This window comes from Podarcis cretensis, assembly GCF_951804945.1.
Source record: "Podarcis cretensis genome assembly, chromosome: 5".
In the NCBI taxonomy this organism is placed as follows: domain Eukaryota; kingdom Metazoa; phylum Chordata; class Lepidosauria; order Squamata; family Lacertidae; genus Podarcis; species Podarcis cretensis.
This window is the reverse complement of record NC_137174.1, coordinates 95,641,307-95,662,468: the sequence shown is the minus strand read 5'-3', so window position 1 is coordinate 95,662,468 and position 21,162 is coordinate 95,641,307. Positions and strand designations below refer to the sequence as shown.

The 21,162-nt window shown below is 44.0% G+C and overlaps 1 protein-coding gene across 4 annotated transcripts in view; it reads left to right on the top strand.

Moving 5' to 3' along the window:
• Positions 1-1,566: 1,566 nt before the first annotated feature.
• VWA5B2 (von Willebrand factor A domain containing 5B2) overlaps positions 1,567-21,162 on the top strand; it is a 38,817-nt gene continuing 19,221 nt past the window's right edge. For 2 of the 4 annotated variants that reach the window (XM_079977604.1, XM_079977601.1), the window contains exons 1-9: positions 1,567-2,138; positions 8,654-8,830; positions 9,235-9,396; positions 10,269-10,500; positions 12,828-12,982; positions 17,007-17,138; positions 18,193-18,314; positions 18,731-18,907; positions 20,483-20,593. In XM_079977604.1, coding sequence (XP_079833730.1) covers positions 8,692-8,830; positions 9,235-9,396; positions 10,269-10,500; positions 12,828-12,982; positions 17,007-17,138; positions 18,193-18,314; positions 18,731-18,907; positions 20,483-20,593 — 1,230 coding nt within the window. In that variant the 5' untranslated portion in view covers positions 1,567-2,138; positions 8,654-8,691. Of the gene's footprint in view, positions 2,139-8,031; positions 8,831-9,234; positions 9,397-10,268; positions 10,501-12,827; positions 12,983-17,006; positions 17,139-18,192; positions 18,315-18,730; positions 18,908-20,482; positions 20,594-21,162 lie in introns of those variants that run through there. The other 2 variants (XM_079977603.1, XM_079977602.1) reach the window with 2 other exon arrangements.

Below are 21,162 nucleotides of genomic sequence, written 5' to 3'. Positions count from 1 at the left end.
GGTGATGGCGTTCCTCCCCCCATCTCATTTGCATAATAATACCCCTGCCAATGCCTAACCACCAAAACCAAGGTGTTGTGACGTTTTGCTACAGCGTAGGCGAAAAAACCAAGTGGCTTGCAAAATATAGCCAATTAGCCAAATGGAAAAATTCCTACCAGGCCCCTTGCGGCAACCAGCTGAAGCCCATAGCAAAGTCCAGATGAGAACCTACAGGGCGGGAGGGTGGGAAACCGCAGCTGCTAAAAGGAAAAAAAAGGGGCGAGCATGGGCTGCCCCGACCTTAAATGCCCCTTACAAGTTCCACCCCCGCCGCCAGCCGATTGGCTGCTGCGGTGAATAATGAATACTAATAATCCCGGGATTCCCTAGGTCCCGCGGGGCTGCAGCCAGCCCCGCGAGGGTGTGAATGGGGCGTGAGCCCGCAACCCCCCCCCTCCGAATGTTGGGAGTGGCATTCAGGATAAGACCTGTTGGCAGACCAACTCTGTGTTACAAATATGTCTGCAAGCATGACATGAAGGCTGGCAACATTAACCCCGCCATATGGGAATCCCTGGCAAACAATCACAGTTCCTGGGGACAGACAGACAGCTTGTGTATCCTCAGCAGGGACCATAGGAGGCATGACTGCCAGGAGGAACACAGAGAAGAAATGCCATGGTGCACCTGTAGCAGGAAAATTGGACCCCTTCATCTGCCCCACCTGCAATAAAATATGTCTCTGCTGTATTGGTCTATACTGCCACAGCAGGTGCTGTAAGTCTCCAACAGTTTGACTTTATCCCCGAAGGCACACTCTTCCATTGTCTGCAGAGACAGATGAATGCCAACAAATATGCCTTCTGCTTTTATAAGGGTATAGGGGTGTGTGTTAATGATAACCCATCATGTCTGGTTTGGCCCTGAGTGTGTAAACTGTTTCCACTGAAAAACATTGTTTGAGGTGATGTAAAAGATCTCTCCACAGTGGGTCTCTAATGACCCAGGCCAGCTTTTCTGTCCATCTAACCTAGTATTCTCTATTATAACTGGGGACATCCAGGGTGCACCCCAGAATTGCTTGTGTGCTACACTCAGTATAGAATCTGTGGGCTTGCTTGGGAATTATAGCTTCTTGAAACTTTTCATGACATTTCTAGGCCTCATGGTTATGGACAAACGTCTGAAAGTGTGTGTTGAAGGCACTGAAACAAGTCGTTATCCCAGTGTGCCACAGCAGATGCCACCTCCTCTGTCTTCCACTACTCCAATCCTTGTGAAAACATTCTGTTAAAATCCTATTCTTCTAGTAATGGTAAACAATGTATCCCATAGCAGGATTTGTGTTTCTTTGGTGCAAGAGATGGAGTTACTTTGTCCAAAATGAGATACAGATATAGTAGAATAGGCAACCTAAGGCCCGGGGGCCGGATACAGCCCAATCGCCTTCTCAATCTGGCCCGAGGATGGTCCGGGAATCAGCGTGTTTTTACATCAGTAGAATGCGTCTTTTTATTTAAAATGCATCTCTGGGTTATTTGAGGGGCATAGGAATTTGTTCATCCCTTCCCCCAAATATAGTCCAGCCCATGGTCTGAGGGATGGTGGACCAGCCCACAGCTGAAAAAGGTTGCTGACCCCTGATATAGATGAATATAGACTATACCTAGTGTCTTTTCTCTAATAAAGTTGCCCCTCTTTCCTATCTGTTCATTACCTCTGACAGGCAGACTTTATAATCCAGAGAACAAGGCAAAGACAATGCTTACAGAACTGGCTGTTTTCTCTCCTCAGTGCTGTCAGAGCAGTGCAGACAGCCTGGCCCTTTAATTAGGCCAGGCTTGGAGCTGCTCCGTTTCCTTGCATCTGGCTGGCACTGAGGAAGTAGAGATGTAGCCACTACGGCATTGAGGCAGCCAGTACTAGAGAGAGTCTGCAGCAGAGAGGGTGTGTGTATGTGTGAGTGAGCAATCGCACAGGGAATCTGACAGTTTCCCTCTCGAAAGGGAGAAGACAGAGGCTGAGAGGCTGGAGAAACTAGGCTTCTGGTAACTCTGGATGCCAGGATCCCATCCAGAAATGTGCTGATTTTTCATCCATATTAATTCATCCCAAACCAAGCTGGTTAAAACAGCAGACGGTGTGTCATTCTCCAGGTAAGCCCTTAATGCTCAGTTGTGTGTTGGGTAACTTTGTAGGGCAACAAAAGAGTGGGAGATTGGGTGAGGCCAAGTAGCACAGGAGGCAGCGACTGTATGGGACCCTGGCTTTGGGGGGGGGGGCAGGCACCCCTTGAGTGTAAGATGTCTCTGGCCAATCCCTGAGCAAGGAATAACTTTAGCTTGCTACTGTTTCCCATATTTTTTTTTAAATGAACAAATGGACAAAATCTTTTGCTTTGTTACAAAGCGGATCTTGCTAATTTGTCTTTATGACCGAGAAACCCATATTGCAGGTATGTGACCCATATTTTGTGAATGGGAAAGGGAGCAAACAGAACATGGCACACCAAACCTTTCAGCTGTCTTGGCAGCTGCTCCTGCTCTTGCTGCATCACTAAGAGACCTGCACTTATGTATTGAACATGTATCATATTAATTATTTACTGTAACTCATCATGGTATATTAGCAAATGTTCCCAACCCTCTGTTGTTAAAAGTATTCACCTGGGGCAAACAGGACTGGTTTAGTTCTAATTTTGCTCCACCGTTTTTGAAAAGAAACAGGGGTAAGGAGTGCTGGAGGTCTCACACACCGCACAAGCTATTGGATTGGAGGTTTCACTTGACTATAGGGGTTTTCCCAGTTTTGGGGACAACTGATATATTAGGCTGAATTTTTCATGTGATCAAATACATTGTAGTCTTAGTAGAGGGAACTCCCAAGTGAGCGTCTATCAAATTGCTCCAAGAAGGTGAGTGAAAGGAGTCTCTCCTTTATTTCATTCTCAAGTTGAACTTTTGTCTATTTTATTTAATATATTTCCTTTCAAGACAAAGAAGCCTGCTCTAGATGGTTTGCCATAAAAACAAAACAGTAAAAGTATAAAATACAATTGACCAAAATAGTAGCATACAGTAAAAACATTTCAATCAATGAAAAATTTGTCACAGAACAACAGTTTACAAGATATAAACCAGCATTCTCATAGCATCACAGCCTAGAGTGAGTTTGGGCATTTCATTAGGTTTGTGGGTTCTAGATCAAAATTTAAATTTCTTGTCTGCATGGCAAGACTAAGACTAGGCAGTGAACCCCAGCAGGAGGCTCCATCTTAATACCTATTATAATTAAATATGTCATTGGCACCAGTAGTCTGTTTTCCCATTTTAGACCTCTTGTCCTGGACCAGAGAGAGGATCTCAAGAGTGCGTGTAATAATTCAGTTGGCATAACCTCAAAAGTTGTGGGAGGGGGTGTGACCTGAGAGGGGGGTAGCTTAGTGTAATAAGGGCAGTCTACGGACAGCTAGTGAAGTATCTCAGATAATCCTATTTAGAATAATGTCCTTATATTCCAGTCCTGAAAATAAAACTCCATTCAGTTTGCTCTGTTGGCTCATTATTTCTGACTCTGCTCCAGCTTTCAGCTACCAGGAAGTTGGGTGAGAATGTGTGTCACATCTCTGAGCTTTTCACAACTTCTCCAGGTTTGCCTGCAGGTACTAACCTCTGCTGTCCATGCTTCTGCCTTTGCCTTGTCTTGGGTAGGTGGTGGTTTATGAAAGTTTAAACATTTGCAGCAAAGAATATGGTCTGAACATGTCATGGTCCCTTCCAGCTCCATGATTCTATATGTTAGGCTTCTGCTTCTGCTTCTGAAGCTATGTAGAAGTAGATCTGGTTAGCAGTAGATGGGAAACTGCCTGGTATACTATGCATGCTGTGATCAACTCCTTGGAGCAGGGATGGAGAACCTGTGGCATTTGCTGGACTACAAGTCCCATCATCAATCAGTCATTTTATTTGTAGGCCTCCTTTCCAAAGTTAAAAGCTCAAGGTGGCTTACAGCATGAAAATTAATTACAACCATAATAAAGACAGTCATAAACAATAAGTAGAACATCAAAACGTATACAACCAAATTGAACAATTTCCACATAAAGCATAAAATAAAGATACAACAAACTAATATCAATAACAGCAACAACTCCTCCTCAACAAAACTCCCTAAACAATACCCCAGCCCAAAAGTCATCTTTGATCATTGGCCATGTTAGCTGGGGCTGATGGGAGTTGAAAGAGCCAATGTCACTCTAACATAAGGCTCCACTAAACAGTCATGTCTGTGTACAGCAGGCTGTGGGGCAACTACAACAAAGTCCTGTTCTGGGCACTGCTAGATCTTTTTGAGTGAAGATACCTGGTGTAAAGCCTCTACAGAATATCTCAAAAATGAGGGGGACCTATTGTTTAAATAACTGATTTACTGTCAAAAACCCTTGCTATGGATATCTTTTAGCTACTGCACCCAGACAAAAAAGAGTCATTAAAAAGACCAAAGATTTTAAAGACAACTGTACAGGCGATTATGTTCCCAACATCGGGCTTATCCACTCTTACCTTTTGCTCTACTCTGGATCTTTCCCTACAAAAAACTGCTCTTTAATGCTGAATCAGTGTAAACAATAATTTGGGTTTTCCGCATATTACCATTTGCTCCAATTGAACTTCAGAGAACAGGTTTTCACAGGAATAGCTCCAGAGCAAAAAAAGGGGGGCACTCTGACATGGAGCTTTAAAGTGCGGACCGAACCTAGATAGAGCAGAGGGAGCTAAGTGTAGAAAAGCCCTTAGTTTGGTTGCAGCAACTCTTTATATTGCTACAGCCATGCTATTCTGTTGTGGCAAACTCTGAGAGAGCCCGCTTCCTAGTTCTTCTGCAGTCTTCTTCTGGGAAGGGGTGTAGCTCTGTGGTGGACTATCTGCTTTGCATGCAGAAGCTCCTGGATTCAATTCCAAGGATCTTCAGGCAGTGTTGGGAATTGTGCCCTGCCTGAAATGCTTGAGAGACACTGTATAACCAATAAACACACGAGACGTAACCGGCTGTGTTCTTAGATAAATAAGGTATACTATTCATGTATCAAATAATAAATTTCAACGGAAGTAACTCATAAAGTTCAACAGACAAACAAAGCAGACCCAGTAGATCAGATCATTCTCTAATCAGTTCATGCATAAGGTCCACCCGTGTAATAGTGTCTATTCCACCTGTCTGTTCATAAGGTCCAAACAATCCACGTGAAAGGTTGTTGCAGTTCCACAGAATCCTTTCACGGAGTCTAAGACAAGGATTTCTGGAATATTGGCCTTGTTTCACCGTCCTGGGCTTCATCAGTAGTTAAAGCTCATATGTGATATTACAGGACAGTGGATCTTCTGGCATAGTAGTAGCTGCTACTACTGTGAAAGGATTCTGTGGAACTGCAACAACCCTTCATGTGGATTGTTTGGACCTTATGAACAGACAGGTGGAATAGACACTTACACGCATGGACCTTATGCATGACCTGATCAGAGAATGATCTGATCCACTGGGTCTTCTGCTTTGTTCGTTTGTCTGTTGAACTTTATGAGTTACTTCTGTTGAAATTTATGATTTGATACATGAATAGTATACCTTATTTATCTAAGAACACAGCCAGTTACGTCTCATGTATTTATTGAGTATGCTTTACATGACTATAGGTTGGTTTGTTGTTGTTTTGAGAGACACTGTACACACAATTGGAGAAGGTGTCGGTTTTTAAGAATGGGACACTTATTTTCCACCCTGTTCACATGTACACACACACACACACACACACACACACACACACACAAACACATGATTACCTTTCCCGCCCCGACTTGGCCACAGTGATCCATGCGACGGTCATCTCCAGGCTTGACTACTGTAATTCGCTCTATGCGGGGCTGCCCTTGAAGCTGTCCCAGAAACTCCAGCGGGTACAGAATGCTGCAGCGAGGCTCCTCACGGGGTCTCTGCCATGGGAGCATATTCACCCAGTGCTTTTCAAGCTGCACTGGCTCCCAGTGGAGTACAGGGTCAGATTTAAGGTGCTGCTTTTGACCTTTAAAGCCCTTCACGGCCTAGGACCCTCATACCTACGGGACCGCCTCTCCCGGTATGCCCCACGGAGAGCCTCAAGGTCCATAAATAGCAACACCTTAGTGGTCCCGGGCCCTAAGGAAGTCAGATTGGCTTCAACCAGAGCCAGGGCCTTTTCAACTCTGGCTCCGGCCTGGTGGAACGCTCTGCCTCATGAGACCAGGGCCCTGCAGGATCTGATTTCTTTCCGCAGGGCCTGTAAGACAGAGTTGTTCCGCCTGGCCTTTGGCTTGGAGCCAATTTGATTCCCTCCCTCTCTCTCCCTCTCTCTCTCTCTCTCTCTTTTTCTTTCTTTTCCTTCTCCTCCTGCGATGAGGCTACATTTTAATATTTTAATGTTCCATTATTTTAATGTTGTATTTTATTTTTGTTTTTAAGTTGTAATCATTCTTCTTGTTTTTATTATTGTTTGTAAGCCGCTCTGAGCCCGGCCTTGGCTGGGGAGGGCGGGGTATAAATAAAAAATATTATTATTATTATTATTATGAACACACACCGCCACTGCCCCTGGATACAGTGGGAAGAGGATCTTTTGCTAGGGAGAAAGTAGCAGAAATCCAGGGTTGTTTGTTCTTATAATATTAATAAGATTGTAGGCTGCTGCATTCCCAGAAACTAAGAAAGGATGGGGGGGGGGGCGGAATCACAGGGTGCTAACCTGTGGATCTGTGTTTATTCATTACAGACTGCCTCACAGCTACCTGCATAAAACATAAAGACCAGATGGGTCTTGTTTACTTTGGTAAGATAAATATAAAGGTTACTGATGATTTAAAAGAAGAAAAAAGCAGGCAGTGATAAGTCATTGGTAAACATGAAGCTGCAGCCAATCAGTGTCATGGCAGACAGAAGTAACACATGCATTGTGCATGAAACCATAGGGTCTTGAGTAGGCAAGGAGAGGCTTTGAGTCAAGATCCATATTCCATGGCTTCCTGCGGATTCATATGGTTTGATGTAGCTGGTGGTGAGCTCTGAGTATGGGTAGGTTCAGCCAAAACCTAGTGGTCAGTGGCAGTTCTCAGGGTTTGGGGAAATACGCACCCTGTCATCCATCTCCTGTCTTATTACTGTTTTGATTGTTGCTGTTCTGGAGAGCACAGCAGCTAACCACTCTAACCATAACAGCAGCTTTAAGAAACCAGCAACTCCCTTCCACCCCCATCTGTTTCAACAGGTCACTGCTTACATTGCAAAGAGAAATGCAAGCACTGAATCGATACATGTTCAGGGTTGATTAGCTGCTTTGCATAGCACCTCTGTTTGTTTTTCCATGCCATCTTTTTCATGAGCAGCAGCTGGCCAGAACCTCTCCAGTGTAGCCAGTGCTGCATCTACAAGGTCACCTGGAAACAAAGGTTTATTTTCAGAATACGGATCATCTTCCAGTTTGCTTGAGCCCTCAGTGGGGCCCAGACTTTCCAACGGACCAATGAGAGAAGGCAGCATCTGTTCGCCCCATCCCATAAGCCACCCACGGAGGTTACCTGGGTGACCAATTCACACATGTGGAAGGGAAAAGAGTAGAGAGTAGCTGGGATGTTAAAAGATACTTGCAATATTTGCCAGGGCATTAATTATTAACAACAATAAATTTGAGAGATGGGAGATCATGAAGTAGGGGAAAGTGGAAAACTCCAAGCAATGGGCAGCTTTTAAAGGCTGTGTACACACCATACATTTAAAGCACATGAGTCCTCCGAAAGACTCCTGGAAACAGTAGTTTCTTAAGATTGCCAGGAATTGCATGTCCGTGTGTGGTGAACTTCAGTTCCAAGGATACTTTGGTGGAGGTCATGTACTTTAAATGTGTGGTGTTTACTGCCTAGTTCTGATCATAGGTGTATAATCTTTGCCCATGTTTTCCTTGCAACTGTTTATGAGCATAGATTTATGCAATGACTTATATTATATATATTGGACACCCAGCTTTAAAGCATGGACCTGTGCCAGAAACATGGCACAAAGGAAGTCTGAATGAGCCCTAGGGCAGCATTATCATCGGACTATCCGCTATAACCCCAAGGTCTCATTCCTAGTCAGTCACCACCAGTTCAAACCCCATGAATGAAAATAAGATTTTTTTTTTTGCCCCTATATGCATCAGTTTACACCTGTTTACACTGAATTGCATTTGGCATTTTCCTGCCCACTCTCAGTTTGGAGAGGCCCTTTTGGAGCTCTTCACAATCACCTTTTATTTTAATGACCATGAGCAATTTTAATTAATTAACAACCTTGGCCACCTGACTGCTCACTCCTAACTTAAGAGCATTTATGAACAAGTGAAAAAATACAGGTCTCAATACCAGTCCTTGGGGGACTCCACTTTCTACATCTCTCCATAGAATTGTCCATTCATTTATACTCTCTGCTTCCTTTTACTTAACCAATTCTTGATCCACAAGAGAACCTCAGTGCCAGGAGACAGTGGTATTTCCCTGGGTTCTGATGGATGGGTAGGATCCTGGAGAACTTCATCTCTGGAGGCTTTTGACGCAGAGCCAGTGCAGGGCCTTCTCTACTGGCATGTCCTTGTCTTTTCTTATTTTCATAGCTGCAGTCGGTGGGGCCTGTTAGTTTCACCTGAAGATCATGCCAGGCTTGTACTGCCGGCCAGCCTGGACAGCCCTCCCTCTAAAAAGCTCTTGTGTGAAAGCCTGTGCCAATGGGTATTCCCTGGGAGTCACTGCCCACCTTACTTACATCAACTTGGAGGAAGAGCCTATAGATGGTAAGAGCTTTTTGCAGCTACGGTGGTAGGTTATGACTGCACAGGTGGTAGATGCTGTTCTAGATCTATCAGGAATGTAGGTGACTCTGCTGCTTCGGATGCATGATTCCCCATTGGTCAAGATGTTGCATATGGTATAAGTCCTATAAATATCTGAAGAGCAGAGAGGACAATTTTCTTCTCTGTTGAAGCACTAGGTAGATTGGAGAGCTTCCACCTTGCCCAGTGCTGTGATGGGAAGAAAATACCATCCCTCACTTCTCTGCTGATCTGCACGGTTCAGCTGAAGAGGGTGTGTGTGTGTGTGTGTGAGAGAGAGAGAGAGAGAGAGAGAGAGAGAGAGATTTATTTGGGTGCAAGGGGTGGACTGATTACCAATGGACAATCTGGCTTTCTATGCACAGGAGTCTTCATTTATCCCCTGGAGGAGTCAGAGGTGGTCTCAAGCTTTGAAGCTATAACAGGAAACAGAACCTCCACATTCCAGATCCAGAACCGGCCCAGTGTGGAGGACTGCTGCATTGATTGTAATGCAAGCTGGAACCAGCCGCTCTGCTGCACCAATGGTTGGTTGTGGTAACATCTCCTTGCAGTGCTCTGCCTCTGGCACTGCTGAAATGAATAGCAAGGTGGGGCTTGAAGCAAAGACATCAATTCAAGGCAGTTTCACATTTTGGGGGTTATGGAAGAGTTAGCCAAAGGTGATTTTTCTTCTGCTTTCATGCAATAAATAGTTCAGCTTTCCATCCCAAGAGCTCTATCCCTAGGCTAGAACTCAAGGTAGGCTACAATGATCCATTAGAAAGCTGCTAAAAGGCATGAGCTATGAGTCATGCCCCAAATCTCAGCTCTGCTGTGAACGCATCTAGTAACCACAATCTAGCATTAGTTGGTTTTGGTCAAGCCACTATCCTTCATCACTCCTTCTGTACTATACGGAATAATAATACTGGACTACCCAACAGGGTGTCTGTCTATAAGTCATAGAAATAATGCATATGAAGCCACTCAGTAAATTTCCCACTGTTGAGCTGTTCATTAAATTAAATCCCAAGGGGATGCCTCGGCTGATGTGTGCTAAAGTGGATAGGTTGAGTTTTCCATGAAGAGAACTAGGCAGCCACAGGTAAATCTGCGGCTTTTGACCTAACCGTTCTCACAGTTTGCCAATAGATATAGTGCCAAGAAACTTAAGTGAGATAATCATGAAGAGTATTTGGGGCTCCCCCACCTGCACAGAGGTGCTGCCATTCCAATGGTAACTTTCAAATCAGAACAGGAAATGAAGGCTGTGCAATGACTCCAGTCTTCACCTTGCTGTATGGGTAACTCAGTGAGAAGTGTGGCTCCAAGACAGTGATAAAGTAAAGGCATTAGCTTCCCTCATGAGTGTATAGGAGGCACCATCCTAGCTACCTCCTCTCTGCTTTCTGCCCAGGTCACTTGATCCTTGACGAAGACTTAGCACGTTCCACGTTCATCATCAGCACAGGCCCCGTTGGGCCCTCGGAAACCTTGACTGTAGTCTTCAGCAGCAGTCGGGAACTGGCAACCCTGGCAAACGGCGCCCTACGTGTCCTCTTCCCATCTGTGCTCACGCCCTTCGCTGTATCCATCCCCGAAAGTGAAAGTGAGGCGAGAGGCTTATGTGACGACAGGTTGGCCCTATGGTGATTTTCATGGCTTTCTCAGAGTCTATGCTATGCGAAGGGTAGGGACTGGAGGAGGTTATAGGGACCACTGACAGCTGGCAAGTAGTTACGGTGTGTGTAGGTTGCAGGAATCAGAGCTTTCCTGCTGACTCATATGGGTTCTCTAGCAAATGGGAGTGTGGCACAAATAATTGATAATGGGAGCCTGAGCCAATTAGAAACTGGCTGGGAGTCACATGACTCAGCAGCAGCAGCATCCCTTTTATATCCAAGGTTAAGTTTATGAGTGCCTCTGCTTATTGAACCAAAATGACACCACTCACTCATAAGAGGGAATCATCAGCATGCCCAGAGGAAACCCTAAGTGGAAAGGAGGGATCCTTAAAACAGCCAAAGAAGGACTGAGCATGCTTTGTGGGCCCAGAATACTAACTAACATTGGATCAAAAAATGCAAACTAGATGGGAGGTGGAATGGAATGGAGTATGGTGCAGGAGGGCACTCCACTGTGCAACGTTTTGTTGAGGTCCCTCTTGTGTCCTTCAGTGGAGCATTGGACAAAGGCTGGATTGATGGTTTTAGAATAGCAACTTATGACCTTTTGCCACAGTGGGAGAATGGAAATTTAAATGTACAGGCTAGTGTTCAAGTCTAGCAGTCTTCTCTCAGAACCCCTTTACAAATTGATGTGTTGAAAACAGCTTGGTTGCAACTGTGCAGAGTTCAGCAATGTGGGAGGAAAAATATGAATCCCTGTGACCTCTGTGTGTGTTGGGTAAAGAACAAAAGAATCAGTTGGTTGCCTGGATTCAAAATGCAGGGCTAAACTCACTCTCCAGCAGGAGAGAACACCCAGTAAAAAAAAGGTAAAGGTACCCCTGTCCTTACGGGCCAGTCTTGCCAGACTCTAGGGTTGTGCGCTCATCTCACTCTATAGGCCGGGAGCCAGCGCTGTCCGCAGACACTTCCGGGTCACATGGCCAGCGTGACAAGCTGCATCTGGCGAGCCAGCACAGCACACGGAACGCCGTTTACCTTCCCGCTGGTAAGCGGTCCCTATTTATCTACTTGCACCCAGAGGTGCTTTCGAACTGCTAGGTTGGCAGGCGCTGGGACCGAACGACGGGAGCGCACCCCGCCGCGGGGATTCGAACCACCGACCATGCGATCGGCAAGTCCTAGGCGCTGAGGTTTTACCCACAGCGCCACCCGTATCCCAGAACACCCAGTAGGAGCGTTTAAAGTCACAAATGTTAAGCAGCACAGTAAAGTGTTAGGAATGCAGGTTCCTAAACCTTTTGCATATCCCATTTAGCCCCCTTGCAAAGCGCTTCCTTCTTTCTACTTCTCTTGCAAGGAACAGGCCACACACTGCCAAGGAAGTTCAAAATGCTTTACTTACAGATTCAAAGGTCAGATTCATGCATTTATTCAAGCAGTAGCAAGGAGAACACAGGCAGAATATTGTTGGATTAAAAAAAAATACAGAGAGAGAGCTTCAAACATGTGCTCTAAGCTTGAAGTAAAGCTTAAGACACTTCTTCGTTGATCAGTTACATGGCGTGGAGAGAGAGGGAACAGGAAGAGAAGGCTTCACTTCCTCCCTCATCAGAGAAGAGGGAGTGTGACCGAATTGAGTCTAGGAAACACAGCTTTATTGTCTTAACCTCTTCATACACTTAATTAGCTTTATGCTTGCTAGTTGTATTTGACTGCAATTTCCCACAAGCATATGGTGAAACTACTGTGTTTCCCATATATATATATATATATATATATATATATATATATGGGAAACACAGTAGTTTCACCATATGCTTGTGGAAATATATATATATTGTTTTCAGCTCATCTGCACAGATCCAACTAAGCTATGATAGCAGCACACCAAATTCACACCTCAACCCATATGAACATAGCTGCCAAAAATAGGCCCCTCCCACTGAGGTGAAAGTTTCCGAAAACTTCCCTGATTCTGATTAGTTGCTCTTGTAAATATGCCCCCATGTGTTGCAACAGAGGTCCAGCCGCAGAATTTCTCCTGCAGAAAACAAAGTTTCTTTTTTTCCGCATCTGTCTGTTTCTTTTGGAAAATGTCTATATGGAGCTAAGTGATTTAAACTCCTGGGCAGATTGTCTTTAAAAATAAATAAGCTGTATTCCAAATTCACTTTCGGCTGTAGTTGCATTTCCCTGCCCGCAGGAGGCCTCTTTGCAGGCCTTGGGCTGTGTTGTGATTAGCAAATGTATCCCTTGCCCAAGAACTCCCACAATAAGGTCAACCGCCATGCATGCCAGACAGCTCTAGTTTGTGACTTTTCTCTCTCTTCCTCCTTCTCCATCAGCTCTGCCAGTTGTTTTGGATCCACTACTCTGAAGAGTGAGCAGTCTTTCCTTGTGCCTCCCCAGGATACAGACATCTTCAGGGGTGAGGTTTACAATGCCTTTCCTTACGAGTTCAGCTTTGAGATGCTTGTTAAAGGACCCTGTTTGCTGGCAGGTATGATTTAGTATCTAATTTCTGTGTGTTTTGCATTTGCGGTCACATGCACAGGATTACAATTAAAGCATACAATTTTAACAGTCACAGCGTCTCCCAAAAAAATCATGGGGACTGTAGTTTGTTCATGGTGCTGACTTCACAGAGTTATAGTTCCCAAAGCCCTTAACTACATTTTTTGAGGATTCTCTATGACTTGATTGTTGTGTGTTTTTGTTGTTGTTTTTAAAAAAACAAAATCCAAAGTGGTTTACAAAAAGAATAAAACAATAAAATTATCAGCAAAAACAGTTAAAAACAACTATTTAAAACATTCAAAGAATAATTTAAATCGATAAGTTTAAAACCAAATTAAAACACATATTAACCTTATCTAAGGTTAAGCGTATCTAGATAGGCTTATTTCTTTATTTAATTTATACGCTACTTGATTGCGAAAACAAAACAAAACCCTCAAAACAGTTTACAAAAAGATAAAACAAGAAAATCAAGAAAAAATGCAATACTTTAAAACAGACAAAAAGTTAAAATACTAAAACAGTTTAAAATTCACATCAACTTTCTAAGCATCGATAGGATTGTCTAAACAAGACGCTAAAAAGAGTACACTGAAAGTGCCTGCTTGATCTCAAGAGGCAGAGAGTTCCAAAGTGTATGTGCTGCCACACTAAACAAATGTGGAATGAATATTTTGTGGCACCTGTAGCAGTGCCAGTTCTACCAATCGAAATGCTCAAGTGGGCACATGTGATGTGAGGCAATCTCACATGTAAACTGGTCCCTAGCTGTTAAGGGCTTTATATTCTAACAGTAACACATTAAAGGGGCGGATGGAGCTCATCATCAGCCTGGGAAGGTAGCCCATCTAAGAGAAGGAAAACTCTGATTCTAAACCTCCACTGCCTTGTGGGATATCTTTGGGAGAAGAAAGGGCTAAGGAGTAAACCCTACACAAATCCGGAGTGGACTCCCTAAGATGGTTGGACACCTCCTTCCAATAACTCCTGCAGCCAAGCTGCTGCCAAATGTATTGCTCTTCTTTCCTTTGGACCCAATCAGTGAGGCATCTCGGCAGCCCAGGGCCTCCATACACACTGCCGAGGCTTGCGCCCCAGGGAGGTCACTTTGGTGCCGCTAACACAGCAGTTTGACTTCACCCCGGGAGGCGCTCTCTATTGTCCCTTGAGACAGATAGATGCCAGCAACAACACCCTGAACTTTGCCCAGTAGCAGATTGACAACCAGTGCAGAGCTGTGAGCACAGGTGTTCTGTGATGCCAGGGTCTCATTCTGCGCTAACTGCAGCTTCCACATCAAGCCACAGAAAGCCCCACATAAACCCACGAAAGCCCCACGTAAACCACATATAATATATATATATATATATCACAAACACATGCAGAAATGTGGAGAACTGAACCTGAGATTGGAAAAGTGAGAATCTGATAGAAACCAAAATGCCAACAGTGACAGGGAGCAGATTCCTTCTACTGTCCGCTCTTGATCCAGAAGTAAATGCAATGGCTGCAATGCCCTTTCATTCCTTCCATTATCCAGGACTACGGGAAATGCAGGTGATTCACTTTTGCTTTTGCTCCAGATAGATAGATAGATAGATAGATAGATAGATAGATAGATAGATAGATAGATAGATAGATAGATAATAGATAGATAGATCTCATGATCTCAGAAGACTGAATACTTGGGTTTCAAAGATGTCTTACTTTAAGGAGGACTGTGGGGAAGTGACAGTGAATGAAGGTGTTCCAGAAGTGCTGTCTGGTTAGTGGCATCGTGAAGGATTTATGAAGCAGCCCCAGAAGAGGAGGCAGAATCTTTAGTTATAAAGGCGTCAGAAGAGCACTTCATAAATGCTTGTTCTGAACCTCTTTTAGGAATTGGTTAATCACTAAAATAATATATGCGCTACTGTGGTTAACAAAGCAGAGATTTTCACCACATGAATAAAGTCTCTGGTTTTTAAACCATCTCTATTGCGCATGCTTTAGTGCTGAGTCTATACTCTTTTTCTCTCATGAAAAAATGATGGCTGTGGGAAGAAAGGAAGCAAGCGAAAGTGTGTGTCGTGGGGGGAGGGAGGGAGACGGAAGCAACTTCAGAGAGCCCTGGAGCATATGCTTGAGACAGACGAAGGAATTAATCCCATTAGGAGTTGGCTCAAGTCCCATGCCTCCGAGAAATGCTGCACTCGTGGCCTTGCTGGGCTTCAGTCTAGTAAAAATGTCTTTTGCTGCTGACGAATGACTTCACTGTGGTCTGTGCATAAAGGTAAAAAAAATGGCGGGGGAGTTGTGTGCTGAAAAATTATCTAGCTCCATTTATCTAGCAGTGCAGATAAGCTGGCAGGTATGTACCTTAGTGTAAGCTATATAAAGGCTTATCCACACCTTTTGCTTCCCCACTCCGCAAGAAACCTGTTCTTTAGCGCTGAATCGGAACAAATGGCAACTGGGTTTTCCCGCAGATTGCCGTTTGTTCCGATCTACCACTAATTAGTGGGTTTTCTGGGGGAAAGCAGCAGGTCAAAGGCAAAATTGCTTAGACCCATGCCTAGAAAGCTCAGGTCAAGCAGAAAACTGCTTAGACCTTTGCTTTCTAGGCACGGGACAAGCAGAAAGTGTGGGTGAGCCCTAACTGTGCATTCTTTTAAATAAGTCTGTGCTGGATTAGTGTTGTGGCCACAGTATTGAAACCTTTATACATTTTGGAATGGTTTGCCAAAGAGCGGTTTGAATTCTGTAAGAGCTGTAGATAAGAGAGGGCGAACTGGCGAGACCTTCAGGTGAGAGTCCCTGGGCTGTGTGTTTCCTTGGACATGGCTTGTAAAAACACACAATTCCTGTTATGTACTGAAGTCTCACCCTGGGCCAGCAGGGGGATACTGTAGATAGTTATGCAAATGAAGGATCGAAAGTGACGTTCAGTGATTGGATAGTTTTAGAAAGTTGCAATAGTTACGCTGTTCTGGAGCTCTATATAAGCAGGCTGACTGAGCTCTTCAGTTCAGTTCTGTTCTGGCCTCTGAAATAAACAAGAGCTGTTTGAAGAATCGCTGTGTCGTCTGATATGTTCGCCCACAACCTAACAATTCCAAACAAGTTTACGCTGAGGAAAGGACCTTTATCAGTTCCGCAAATTTACACATTTGCTTGCTTTTTTCTCATTCTTCTGCAACTCAGAGGGCACACGCTGAGCACTAGAAATCTTACAGCCCTCTTCTGGCTCCTGAGTTACACTGAACGCTCACTGCAGTGCTTTGCCTTTGCAGCCATAGGGACCAGCAATTTCTTCTTAGTGAAAACAGATTGTAAAGATGCTAAATACTGAAACTTCTTTTTAAATAAGTATTATTTAGATAAATATCTGAAGATGGAGGAGGATGAGGTTTTTTGTCACTGTTTGGCTGCTGTTAGATTAGGTTTGGTCCCGCCCCCCAATATATAGTTTTGATTTTTAAGATTTAAAAAAAAAAAAATTACTGTGTTAGCCACCTTACCTGATTCTTATTCTTTGAAGAGGCATGGAAGAAGAATGCCTCTATTGCATTGCTGTTATCTAATCTCCAAGGGCAGATTTGTGTGTGTGTTCATTCCATTACTCAGCGATCAATTATTCTCTGTCAAACATGTGATCTGTTTCCATTTAAATCTACTCTGTTTATGTCTGAGATCTAATTGATGTACAAGTTCGTTCATCCACACATGTTGGTCATCACTTGATGCCAAGTCTTCAAGTGAGCACAAGTGCGTGGTAACGAGGCCTTGCTTGGTGCTGTTAAACAAATGCATCCATTTCCATCTGACACACTTTCAAGCAGGAGTGGGAAACCTTTGGCCCTGCAGATGCTGATGAACTACAACTCCCATTATCCCTGGCCATTGATCATGTTTGTGAGGATTATGGGAGTTGTTGTTCAGCAACATCTGGAGGGCCAAATGTCCCCCACCCCTGCTTTAGAGGTTATTACATTACAGCAGGCAATAAAATCCTCTCGTTATTGCAGGATTGGAGAGCCCATCCCATGCTCTTCGGGCTGATGCTAATCCTTTTGCCAGCTCTGCCTCAACTATATGCATCACCTTGGCAGAGAAGCACAGATGTGACAGGAACCTGGAGATTATCTTGTATCCTTGTGGTAAGAGAACACTTTGAAGTCAAGGGATTCTGCGATCGCTACAACAATGGAACCTTATGCTAATGTATAATACACACTGCAAGGGGGAATGTAGGGGTGATAATCCGACTGGGGAGCCTTAGGACTGAACAATTTAATCTTCCAGATCTTTAGTTCTGTACCCAGATACCAACAATATATTGCGACTGAGAGACATTAATTTCTGAACTTTTATTTTATAGCACACACGCACAGCTTCTGTAATGCCTCTTGGGGTCCTTTCTGAGGTTGGCATAGGACAGGCATGGCCAAACTTGGCCCTCCAGCTGTTTTGGGACTACAGTTCCCATCATCCCTGACCACTGGTCCTGTTAGCTAGGGATGGTGGGAGTTGTAGTCCCAAAACAGCTGGAGGGCCAGGTTTGGCCAAACCTGGCATAGGAGCTGCTCTAGTGTGTCTCTGCTTTATGGGAACAGTGGACTTTTTAATATATTATTTTTGTCATGACATTTTTATTTAGGTAGTTATGGACTAAACACAAAATCTCAAGCAAGAACAACCAGACTAGCCCAGATGATGTGTTTAAGAATTTTTATAAATATGAAGCTAGGCAGATTATTCAGACAACTATATAGCAAATTATGTGGGGTAAGATACCACCTGTGTAGTGTTTTAAGAGCTGATTCTCTTATTTCTGTGACCTCTGGAGGGAAGATACTCCCTGCAGTAATATCCATGCTGCTCATGTAGCATCAGAAGGGGCCCTCAAAGTGCAACCCACAGATATACTTATTTTAGGATTGGTGCATGTCAATCATCTATCATAATGAAGCTACTTTAACCTGCTCCATGTGGTGTCAGTTGCCACCTGATGGGCTGTTCCTGGTGACCCTCTACATAAAGGAGGAGGTTATTCTTATTCCTATTTTACAGGTGTGGAAATGAGACTGGGAGTTGCCTGAGGCTACCAGTTTTGAGTCCATACCTGGTTTTGAACCTAGGTCCAAACAGCCAAGCTGTCTGTGCACTGGATCATTCTGACTCTCATGCAGCTTTACATTTTCCTCCCCTAAGAACCTCATCATCCACACCTCATCATAGAAGATGGTGCTATCTCATATCAGGACTACGAGGCACAAATAAGGAGCCGCCGTGATTATGCTCGTATTGCCAAAAAAGATGATTGGGAGAGACAGGTAACCATCTAGGAAGAGAATTTTTTTCCTTGGTTGTCTAAGGATGGTCTCAAGTTGGATTGAAATGACTAGGACCTAGACAGTAGCACCTTAATACCTTGCTTTTTGTCACCTCTAACTGTAAATTCTCTGGCCTGATGGCTGAGCAAGAAGCACATGGTGTGGTAGGGATGCTGCTGCTCAGCTGAACTCTGGTTGGTCACATTGCTGCTGCTTACTGGAAGGTAGAGGGGATGGGAGATAGAAGGGATGGGGCAAGGCGACCGTGAAGTCAGTGCAGTGCGCACACACTGCTGGAGAAATTCTGGTGCTCCTGCCAGTGCATTTGCACTGTACCAACCTCCACATTGCATGATAATATACAATGATATCGGGAAGGAAAGGTTGAAGCCACAACATATTTTCTTTGCTCCTAGGTTGCCTTTGTACAGAAGAGGTTCCACAAAGACATTTTTCACAATCCTGTCCTGATGCTGAATTTCTGCCCTGAGGCCAGCTGCGTTTCCACTGATTTCCAGACCATCACTCGCGAAATGCTCTTCCTCATTGACCAGAGTACAAGCATGAGTGGCCCTGGCGTTGATGGGATCAAGGTAAACAGAGCATTGGGAAATGGGAAGCTGTCTTTTAGAAAGTCGGGCCATTGGTGCTATACTAGGTCAGCAGTGTCCATACAGGCTGACAGCAGCTTGCCTGGGGTTCAGACAGGGGTTTTCCACCAGCCCTGCCTGAAGATGCCAAGGACCGAACCTGACATATTTACTGAATAGGCATCAAGGTATATGCTCCTGATGCTGTGTGTGTGTGTGTGTGTGTGTGTAAAATAAAACTAATTTTTGCAGACCTGATGAGCAACAGTTACAGAATATTTGCAGAATATGCACAATTGTTTTTTCAGCATCTGCCAAGTTTTCAAAAATTATATGAGATATTATATTGATTATTATGCAGATAAGTAGCATCTTCCCACATTATGATGCCTCTCTGGGGCATCCTTAACAATGTATGTTTTCCCAGCTTTAATGGGAAGATGCTCAGAATTCCTCACAGGGCTCAGATTTTATTCCTTCCTGTTAGTGTAGCCTGAGCAAGGAAAGGCTTGTCCTCTTGCTATGGATGCTTCCAGATTGATACTCTATTTGGGTAGGATTTGGTCACAATCCGGCAAATTCAGGTTGCACAGTTATAGTTGATTGTGAGGTCTTGCACAACAAACCTGCTTCCCCAAAGATGAGACTTTTTGCATTATGGATGAAGAAAGTGTGGGATATGAACCAACCTGGACCCTGCAATCACCATCTGAGGTCCTTCTTTGTGTGTCTGTTGCAAAGCAGTTTGCCATGAACATTTGCTGTAAATTTTGGACACCACAAAAACCTTCCAAAAGTGGATTAGACAATGTTAACATCAGTGCATACAGCCAACCACTCACATAGAAACTCATTAAAAGTGCATTTTGAGCCCTGATTGACAGCAAGCTTGCCACAAGCTCCAACACTTCTCCCACAAAAGCATTCCCTATTGCTAATATATTCAATATAACCTGCATACTTTGTACAATGTTGTTCGATTTTCTTATGGAGCTTTCACAAAGATGATAATGAATGTTAATTAGGAGATGCTGTTCAAGACACAACAATTCAGAAATGTTAAGTACTATAATTAAGATGCCAAGGCAGACAACTCTAACCAACGGTGCTGCTCCAACCAAACACAGCTCCAAGGTCCTCCAAGTTTTTCCTCTCTCCAGCAAAATTCCCACTAACTACCCCAAGACTGGTCTGTGTCCCAAGCAAACTTGAACTACACTTGTAAGAAAATAAGAATAGAACATTGAATTGAGTGTTGTGTTCTCTTCGCTGCCAAGAAAGAATGACTCTCTGCACCTATTGAAACTCCTTTCCATCTTGCCTCCTAAAATGCAGAATGTTTTTGCCTGGCACATAACAATATGTAATGAAGGTGCCAGATGTGCCTCCATGGGGATACCAGTCCACAAATGGGGAGCCACCACAGAAAAATCGTGTTCTCATTTTGCCATCCTCTGGACCTCCCATTGCCATTTCTTCTGATTCAGTGTTAAAGAGAGTGTTTTCCTGGGGAAAGCAGCAGGGCAAAGGGTAAATATGGATGGACACCTCATTCTCTCTCTCTCTCTCTCTGCACAGGATGCTCTGTTGGTGGCTGTGAAGAGCCTTCCTCCCAGCACCCTGTTGAATGTGGCTGGCTTTGGCTCCAGCATCAAGCCAGTCTTCACCACCAGCAAGCCCTGCAATAGTGTGAGTATTCTGACCATTGCGGCTTCTTGTCCACCCCTCTGACCCCAAAGCTATTAACTGGCAATTAACTGGATCCAACAAGAACTCTGTGAATGTGCAGGTATGGTGCCATGAGTTGTCATCATCATTCTAACATTTATTTCTTTAATTGCATTTTTTCCCCCAGTTAATCATGAATAGGGAAAATGTAGGACGGGAAATCCCTACATGAATATAATGAAAAGGAATATAATAACATACCAAGGGTGGGGTGGGGAAAGCAATGATGGCACTACAAGGAAAGGAAGGAAGGAAGGTGTTGTGATGTTTCAAGCACACAAAATGTAAGAAACAATGTACACTCAACTGATGACTGTTCAGATTGATAGTAATAAAATAAAACTGTTCAAATAGGGACAATCCTTGATCCATTGTTTTTGCAGTCTTGCTCGCTTCCTGGGATTCCACCCCCCCCCCAAGAAAAACAAAAGGTTTGCATGCCCAAGTACAGAAGTACCTATATGCATTTCTAGAACATAAGAAGGTAGTAGAAGAAGGGAGGAATGATTGAATGGATGAACAAACAAATA